This window comes from Atta colombica, unplaced genomic scaffold, assembly GCF_001594045.1.
Source record: "Atta colombica isolate Treedump-2 unplaced genomic scaffold, Acol1.0 scaffold172, whole genome shotgun sequence".
Lineage (NCBI taxonomy): Eukaryota > Metazoa > Arthropoda > Insecta > Hymenoptera > Formicidae > Atta > Atta colombica.
The window spans coordinates 77,998-87,881 of record NW_017259263.1 but is presented as its reverse complement, the minus strand read 5'-3'; the positions used below and the strand labels follow the sequence as shown (position 1 = coordinate 87,881).

General features: G+C 32.2%; 2 protein-coding genes across 5 annotated transcripts in view; one reads left to right on the top strand and one right to left on the bottom strand.

Moving 5' to 3' along the window:
* The window catches only part of LOC108686299 (peptide transporter family 2-like), a 14,888-nt gene extending 11,224 nt beyond the window's left edge, over nt 1–3,664 (top strand). The window contains exons 7-10 of one of the 2 annotated variants that reach the window (XM_018191537.1): nt 345–761; nt 976–1,213; nt 1,281–1,882; nt 1,981–3,664. In XM_018191537.1, coding sequence (XP_018047026.1) covers nt 345–761; nt 976–1,213; nt 1,281–1,882; nt 1,981–2,160 — 1,437 coding nt within the window. In that variant the 3' untranslated portion in view covers nt 2,161–3,664. The remainder of the gene's footprint in view (nt 1–344; nt 762–975; nt 1,214–1,280; nt 1,883–1,980) is intronic. The other variant, XM_018191538.1, reaches the window with a different exon arrangement.
* Nucleotides 3,665–4,223: 559 nt separating this feature from the next.
* Nucleotides 4,224–9,884, bottom strand: part of LOC108686300 — a 6,461-nt gene continuing 800 nt past the window's right edge. Inside the window, exons 3-6 of one of the 3 annotated variants that reach the window (XM_018191539.1) lie at nt 7,309–7,731; nt 5,536–7,236; nt 5,194–5,424; nt 4,224–5,087 (exon numbers count right to left, since the gene is read on the bottom strand). In XM_018191539.1, the coding sequence (XP_018047028.1) occupies nt 4,989–5,087; nt 5,194–5,424; nt 5,536–7,236; nt 7,309–7,731 (2,454 nt within the window). In that variant the 3' untranslated portion in view covers nt 4,224–4,988. Of the gene's footprint in view, nt 5,088–5,193; nt 7,237–7,308; nt 7,732–9,884 lie in introns of those variants that run through there. The other 2 variants (XM_018191540.1, XM_018191541.1) reach the window with 2 other exon arrangements.

Sequence of the window (9,884 nt, the reverse complement as noted above, 5' to 3'; positions counted from 1 at the left end):
TTAAACATTTTTAATATAATTTTTTTCATATATAAATAAAATGATACTCTTGCGTGACTGTAAAATAATTTTATTATCTATCAATTATACGATTTAAAACGTTGGCAAATATAAATCCTAATTCTTGGAATTTGTGAATTCTTGAATGCGAATTTATAAATATTTCTAGAATATTATATGTAGATCTACGGATTTTTGTATTTTCTATTTCATGAAAATAAGAGTTCTTAATTAGAATCTCTCTTTTATATGTTTAATTCGATAAATTTTTAAATAATTCATGAAAATTTGAATTCTGAAATCTCTTAAGATAAACGTATTCTTTTTATGTTTCAAAAAACCAGCATGCAATCTACAATAAAATCAAAGGCAAAGGAGAAAAACGCGATCATTGGCTCGATCATGCCGATGATGTTTACGACAACAAGCTAATCGAAGATATCAAAGTCGTACTGCGAGTCTTGAAACTGTTCGTACCACTGCCAATATTCTGGGCACTTTACGATCAGCAAGGTTCTCAATGGACTTTCCAAGCAACACGAATGGATGGCCAAATAGGTAGTATCGTAATACTGCCTGATCAGTTACAGGCCGTCAATCCATTGTTGATCATCATTTTTATACCAATCTTTGAGACTGGTATCTATCCGATTTTTGCCAAAATACATTTCATTAATACGCCCTTGAAGAAACTTGTTGTCGGCGGTTTTTTGGCCAGCGTTGCTTTCGTCGCAGCCGGTATTGTCGAAATAGAACTCGAGGTAGTAATAAAGAGAAATTTTATGTATATTATTCAAAATTGTTTATATCTATTTGTAATGAATGCTTATTTAAATTCTTTTAAAGATATGGAAGTTTTGATATATCAATTATACATATTATCACATATTAATATCTTGCCAAATCCGAATTATGTAATAACTAATGGTACAATCCTTACATGAAGAATTTAATATTTTATATTTTGATTTCTAGAAAACGTATCCACAATTACCGACAAGCGGATCTGCTCAAATCCGAATTTTTAATACAATGAATTGTACAGTGAGTGTAAAGTTAGATCAAGTAAATTTAGATCGAAATAATATAATAAACCCACTAAGCATGTCAGAAGTTTTAGAAGTAAAAGTAAACGAATCTATTAAAATATCCTACACAGCAGATTTCAAAGACTGCTATGATAATGGTTACATCACATTAAAGAAAAATGAAGGTAAAATTCATGAAGTTTGGATTTCGAAAAATGTAACGTGTATTTTTAAAATAATTCGTCTCATCAGGTACCATGCTTGTCGAGGAAGCCAGTGCAACATCTTGGGTTATAACGCCCTTGGGATTAGAATATAAATATAAAGATACGGTGAACAAACCGGAGAATGGTAAGCCGATGGTCCGCAGTGTCATCTATCTTGAGTCTGAAAGTAACGCCACATTGAAGTTACTCTATAAAGGCGAAAACAAGACGGTAGTATCAATTCCGGTCAGTTTCAATTTCTCCGAATCAAAGTTAAAAGAAATTGAGGATCCAAGCGAATATGACGTTTACCTAGACGAAATACTGCTAGACAAGAATGTGCCTTTTAAATCCGGTGGAGTGTACACCGTGGTAGGGTCCAGAGTTATGTATAATAACAAACCGAAGATTGTTGGCAAAACAGTCACGGTCACGCCACCCAATTCGCTGCATATGGCTTGGATGTTGCCGCAATATGTCATCATCACAATGGCCGAGGTGATGTTCTCTGTAACAGGTCTGCAATTTGCTTTTACTCAAGCTCCAGTATCCATGAAGTCTCTACTGCAAGCGGGTTGGTTGCTGAGCGTGGCCTTCGGCAATCTCATTGTAGTGATCGTAAAGGGTTCGCATCCCTTTGAGCGGCTAGTAAGTGACCAAAACCAATTATATCTTTTATTTTTGGCTTTAATATCCATTTTTTTTCTCATTTTCATATTTCATACGATTTATTATTTATTCCACAGGTGTATGAGATTTTCCTATATGCCGTCTTGATGGCAGTAGTAATGGTGATATTTGGCATCATGACTATATTCTATAAATATGTGGAAATATCAGAGGAAGAAAATAATGATATAGCCATACCTTTGGAAGAGAAGAATGGGAATATCAATTTGGCCTACAAAGATGATGAAAAACGATGAAGAATAACAATAAAGTGAGAAATAATAATTTTCATATGTACCCTTATTCGAAGAATACGAATATGTGTCGCAGGTACAAAGAATTACTCCAACATCAAAGATCCCCTCTATTGAGCATTATGTCATCCTCGGGAGTACGACAAGATATAGGAATTATTTTTTTTTAATACACAATCTCACTCTCAATCTTTTTTTTATAAAAATAATTATGTCAGACTAAAGATGTTCAGTGTATAATAACAAATCTGAAAGTTCATGGAGTGAGAAACGGGATATTTCATATATTTCAAGATAACATTAAAAATTTTAATAACATTAGAAGTTGTAAATAAGAAATTTTAATAGTTTATATTTTTACAAAATTAAAACAAAAGTAGGAAATTATTATTAAAATTGTACCAGTGCTGTGAATGAAAATTAATTATAAAATGAACTGAAAAATTTTAGAAATTGAAAAATTAATTAATTAAATTACGCAAATATTATAAATGAGAAATTTAACAAGCGAGCAGAAATGGTTAAATTAAAATGAAAAATAAAAAACTTTTATTTACTGAGCTGCTTTGCCTATTAAAAGTAGACAAGGATATATATAAAATTTTCGAAATCATGATAACTGTATATAAATATTTTTATACAAATTCAAAATTTCACTATACAAATATGTTTGCAAAAAAATATAATAATCAATAACAATTGTATTTAATTATTTAATTGTATAAAATAAAATTAAAAAATTACTAAAAATATAGAGATATATTCAAATTTTTAAGTGATCAAAATTGCGTATGAACATTTATATAATCTGAACTATGCATTATAATTTATATAATAACATTTATTTCCATAAATCCGGCTAAATTTCCATAAGCTCTAGCATAACGTAATAATGCGTGTCATATAAGATAAGAATTTCAAAAGTGCAGTAATTGAATAATCACATCATGTAAATCTTATCACGAAACATTCTTTTATGAAACATTAATTTGATATATATTATTAATTTGATATAAGTATTTTACGATTTTATGCACATGCTGGGGGGGCGATTTTTTTTTTATTTTTTTATTAAGAGAATTATTGGCAGATAATGCCTCCTTGCTTCTGCACCGATATTCAAAGTAGTGACAAATCGAATCACAACTCTTCAGATGCATGTGCAAAATCCGTGTAAGCTTATTAATGATTTCAGCTCTAAATCATAAACTCGCTCCTTCGTTTTAATAAATATACAAGTAGAACAAGAACAACTGATTCATCTACATGAGGGTAGACCAAATATAAACGAGAACTTTTTTGATAATTATTTAGAATCTTCCCTCTACTCTCCCCCCCCCCACCTCAAATCTTAATAAAAATACACTTATTTGACGTGTTTTCACTCAAAACGAAAAAATCTGGCAAAAAAACGCAGCGATCGGCCTCGTGAATAGAGTTATTAAGCGTTAAAGTTGAAGACTTTAAAGATTAAGATATCTATTATCCTATATAGATGATTCACGAAGCCGACCGATGCATTTTTTATCAAATTTTTTTATTTTGAGTGCAAACACATCGAATAAGTGTATTTTTATTAAGATTTGAGGCGGGGGGGAAGGGGGAGGGGAATATCTAAATAATTACCATTTTTTTTTATTGGACGAGAATAAAAATATAAAAAAAAAAAATTATTTTTCTATATAGTCGCCTGCTACATTAATATATTTTTGCCAGCGGATAGGGAGTTTGGCGATCCCATTTTCATAAAAAGTAGTAGGTTGTGTCTGCAATCAATTGCGGACGAATTCTTCTATGACATTTTCCTCGAATTCTTCCAATTCTCTTATCGGCCCGAATAAATGATAATCGCATTGAGATATCTTTGCTAAAAGAAGAATTGGGAGGACAATATGATTCGTGGACGATGCCAGTATAGAGAAATTCGTGCGCAATTGACAGATACAATCTACTACTTTTTATGAAAACGGGATTACCAAACTCCCTATCCGCTGACAAAAATGTATTAATGCAGCAGGCGACTATGTAGAAAAATAATGTTTTTTTTATATTTTTATTTTCCTCCAATAAATAATACATAAAAATTCTCGTTTATATTTGATTTATCCTCGTATATAAACAATTTATTTCTAGCCCCCATATTATTTATGCACGGATAGACTAATAAAGAATTTCATATTTTCTTTTCAAATCTATTATTTCTTCCAGACAACCTAAAACTATTTCGCATTATCTCACTCTTTTCTTCCTAATTTCGTCTATTCGTTTTCATTATATGTATATGTTCCTTAATTTTATACAGCTACGATTCAATTCTAATATTCTATGATATAGAGAACATTTTATACTACGAATATTATTACATACAAAGTGATTCTTAATTTCACCCCATAAATAGACACGTAATATTCGATAGAATATCTTGACTTATCACCGAGATATTTTTTTATTTTATCGCAATTAAGAATCGCTCGTATAAACAAAATATTCATTTTTTTCTAAAATTCTTATTCTACTGATTCAGTGTCATCAAAATTCTTTCTGTTAACAATTGGATCTATGCATTCTAAGTATTTCTCAAATCAATTAACATTAATCGGCGTAAACAAGAAACTTAACCTTATTCACTGCGTGATCTAAGAAATTCCAATATTATGAGAGACCGTATACATTTCGATTGCAACAATATTTCGAGCCTATAAATCCGATACGCGTACTTATCTATTGCCTAATAGATCTACTTAGCAATCCTGTGTAATGTATAGTTATAGTATATATATATCAATTATAAACAAAAAAAATGATTAGTATACGTTAGTAATTTATTAATATTAAGGATGTGTGAAGGTTTGAAAGTTTCTGCGCTTCGAATATGCTTGATCATCGCGCTTTATGTGTTTACTGGCTTGACGTTTAACAGAATCCTCCCTCTGAAACAGATAATCGATTTTCGACAATATCATTCGCATAATTAAAATTGTCTTTGCATTTAATTATCAAGAAATGCATTTTTCACGCATCACTTTAAAAGCTCACCGTGTGTGCTCGTATCTTGTCAAATACTTCGCGTGCAGTGTCATAAGCGAACGAACCGACATGGGCGGCCGCGGTAACTAATTCTGGTAAGATGTGGGCAGAATCGGGGTCTCGCCAATGAATGTCCAGCGTCTCGCCAATGAATGTCTTCTTTGATTCTACATTAGAATTCACTCTATCGGAAGATCTGCTTGATTGAGTGGATTGGTACAGACGATCAACCGAAGTTTCCTGCGGAGTATTATTATGCGAGGTGCAGAAATCCTCTGAATAGTCATCTACATCAGGAAAATATCTTTCATTTGTCATTTTATTCTTTATATAGTCACTCCTGAAACGCACATCATGATCGTTTCTCGGAGTCGCTGTCGCTGTTGCTGTTGCTGTTGTTGTTACTGCCGCTGTTCCTGTCCCCACTTCTTGTACGTTCTTGGCTGTCATCACTTGCTCGTCGTATTTATCGTTGCCATAGGCCTCAGTGTAAATGTCGGTCGTGTCAGTAATCGATGTGGTGTGAGAGTGGAAGCTTTGTGTGAAGTCATTCAAATCGGTCTGCGATTGGCAACTACACTGCGATTGCGACTTTGAATCGCAGTGAGTTCGCACGGTCAGATAACTCGTATGCGAGTTTCTCACATCGTCGTACGAGTTACTCGCGTTGTCGCGAGTATTGCATCCCTCATCTCGAGGATTCTTCTTCCATTCGTTTGATCGCTCTAGGATTGGATTCGAACAGTGAGTATTCTGAAGTTGATCTGTTATGTATAAATTACGTTTTTTATCAATTCGTTTTTTCAAATCAGCGTTAACGCTTTGCCAATTGAGTTTTGCTAATTCATAATCGTTATAGATTCTACCGTGAATATCTATCACATAAATGGAGCTGTACCGCGAGTTAAGAAAGCTAAAAGATTCATACTCAGGATTTCCCTCATTCGCCGAGAAATGTTCTTCATTGAAATGCATGAAGCATGTAGGTGTAGGCGAGGGCGATTCTGATAAGAGTTCGAAGCTGGGTGAATCCCGGTTGCTGTCGTGTCGTCGTTGCTCGGCAGCGAGCTCTTCAGAATGCGATTCATCCCTATTTCCCAAAATAGGCATCTGGATAATCTCGAAGGCATCGTCGTCTTCCTCTTCTTGATTGCATGAACAAAAGCTGGTTTTATCGATATCAGAGCACCAGGTATCCCTACAATGATCTTCGTCCAATATTTGGTGTCCAGTAACGGAGCAACTCATACGAAGTTCGTTCTCGAACACTCCCTTAGTTTCATCTGGTTTTGGGTCCACATGTAGAGGCAAGTTCTTCTGAGGAATCAAATCTTCTCGTATATTACTTCGAAATTGTTCTTTGCCGACGTCACTATTTATGTTATCAGTAGTTTCTGAAGCCATCCATTGATATTTCCTCTTCTTTTTTTCCTCCTTCATGTTTGCACGAATAGTATTTTCAATAAAATGATCAAGCTTTTTCAGTCGCGAAACATCTGCGATATTCACGTTTCGCGACTCGTACATGTGTTCCATCGAAGCGTCATCGCTTGACTGCTCTCCATCTTGAGACTTCATCTTTCTCTGATTCTTCTCTCTTGAGTGTGGATCAAAATATCGAGAAAATCGTTTCAAAGAAGAAAGATGCGACTGGTTTCGGGATTGACCGTGTCTCTTTGAAGAGACAGACGTAAGAGATGTTTTGTTCAACATCTCCGTCATCTCTTTCACCACTTCTTGACTAATTGTAGATATCATATCTTTCTTTGTCTGCAGATCTTTCGTGGTGTTCACATTCTGCGGCTCGTCCACACGTTCGATCGAAGCATCGCTCGATTGCTCCTCATCCTGAGAGCTCATCCTTTTTTGATTCTTCTCGTTCGAATCGAAGGAGCATTTAGGATGTCGTTTCGAGAGAGAAGAATATGATTGACTTCGAGATTGTTCTTCCTTTAACGAAGGATACGCAAAGGAGTTTAAATGTTTGTTTAGCTCCACTGTCACTTTTTTCACTACTTCTTTTGTGATCGTAGACACCATGTCTTTCTTCATCTGCAAAATGATAAGATTAATCGTTTCAGTAAATAAGGACAATGATATATTCGGTTAGTATATGTCACTTACCGCTTCCATGTATTCGATGAACCACGGAGGAGGCATTGTATCTGAACACCGTAATAAAGCATTCGTCTCTTTTGGAATTTTTATGCCCTCTATTTTTATGCCCTCTAATTTTATTTGTTCCTTGCTGGTCACATCGTTACTCGATTCGTCACATCGTTTTATATCTGATTTTTTTCGATTCAATATTAGTACTTTCAGGATTGGACGTTTCCGTTTGTCAAATTCAGAATTCGATTCCAACACAGAACTGTCACTTTTCTCAAGAAAGGACGAGATCGGATCGTCATTGGTATTTTTTGACTCTTTATTCGGACGGGTCTTGTTCATTTTAGAATTTTGCTTATTGCTGTACAATGTGGACATGTTAAAAGAACCCACAATCAATGGAATTGCTGTGTTTACCTTAAAGGCCTTTTTTGCGAGCTAAAACACGAGATTCGAAATCTTTAGGCTTTGATTTAACATAGCAAAGTTAAAATTACTAAGTCTTGGTCTCAATTCTAACAAACAAAAATTTTTATAAATCAAATAAGGAAAAGAAATAATCTGTATTGATTTTATTTATTCATATAGCGGTTTATATAAAGGTTATATTATTATTTATAAAATAATTCGTATCAAAAGTCACTTTACATCTAATAAATCAATTTAGTTTCCATTTGATATATTTTTGTTTAAATAAATGAGAAAATTTTAATATTTCTTTAAACTAATAATAATACCGATTCAAGGCTAATAAAAATCAGTGCAGGAGGAGACGCGCAACCTTAAAGTGGAATGATGATTTAACTCCAATTTCTTTGTGATGTCTTCTTTATTCACAGTATTGAACGTTCAATACTGTGAATAAAGAAGACATCACAAAGAAATTGGAGTTAAGTCATTATTCCACTTTAATCCTAATCAATCACTCTTGGATCCAACGTATTCAACTATTTTTCACATTGCATTGCTGTAACTTTTTTATAATTTGAAGACCCGAATAGAGGTTGAAAAAAACTTTAACTTCCATAGATATGGTAAGCAAAGATTTTTGTGTTATTCTCGATGTGAGACTGCACGAAAGTTCAAAGAGGATAATTAGGACTCACACATTATTAATTTGGTAAGTTCTCGGCATTCTAGGTACCCCTTTATTTTTTATTAAATATAGATTTACTGAATTTCGGATAATATAAAAGTAAGTACACGAAAATGTAGAATTAAAAAGAATTATTTCAATATAATAAATAATAGAAATTTTATAATCTCTGTCAGTCTTCGGAAATCACTTGGTCGGGGCGGACGTATTGCTTTAGAGCGGATGTTGTAACATCCTCTAAATTAAATCCTAATAAACTTAATTATATATACTATAATAATATTTATACATGTACAATCCTTTATCTACTATTTTATATCGTTCAAATAACAAAATTTTATTTATTAATTATAAACTTACATATAATATGTAGATTTTTAAAAAATGTCGATTTTCGATAATTCAAATAATTATACTTTTTTGAGCGATTCATATCATATTTTTTTTAATTCAATTATTTTTAATTCAAAGGATCAACTAAAAAAATCCTATAAATTTTTGCTTGAATATTAAATTTAAAAATTTGAGAATTTTTTATCCAAATTATTCCATATAATTATTTTTTGCAAATTTTTCCAATAAAATTTCTTTGAAGCATTGTAATTAATTGAAAATAAAATATTATTTATTTTTATTAATTCATATTTATCTATCTTTGTCTGATTTCGAAGTATAAATTTCACATGTTTTGAGTTAAAAAATACGTATTCAGTCCAGAGATATAGCGTGACAAAGTTGCAGAGTTTCAGATCCTGGTGTGGCCGGGAAAATAATCAAAAGTAACAATGGCGTTAGGATTAAGGTTGTACCTTCCCATGCTGACTCTTATTAGCCTTGAATCAGTATTTATTAGTAGTAAGAATTCAATGAAGATATTCAATTTTATTATTTCTTTGAATATTATGTTTCTTTCCATATTTTACTATTATCTCATAGAAGTAATCTGTGTAATATAAAATAAATCTAATCCACTAATCTGTGTAATATAAAATAAAATAAAAAAACTGCACAAATGAATTACATTTCTCAGTAATCTATACGTTAATTGTCAAAACTTCGCAAAAATTATTAGGAGCAAAAAGGATTTTGCAATCCTCTTTGATTAAGAGAATGTATTTAATAAGAGATGGCGAACTGAATTTTATTTTAATTTCGTGCTCAAGAAAATTCGAAAAAGAGAAATTGACTGAACTAAAATGCGAATTCAAATTTGAGTTTTAATATTATTCTTATTCTTGTTTAATATTGGATAAATAACAATATTGTAAAACACGAAAAATAGAACTTCATCAGACGAGTGCGAAATTTGAATCGGATTTAAAGCCTGTCATTTAATTCTCACCAGAAAATTCAAAATATTCTATCCTAATAATTCGAATGATTCTTCATGATTATCGAAGAAGTCACTTTGACTTCGGTCCTCATGTCTAATTATTTTGGAAGGTATAAATTTACTTTAATGCGCAGCTCGAAATGAAGTACAATTATAATTGTA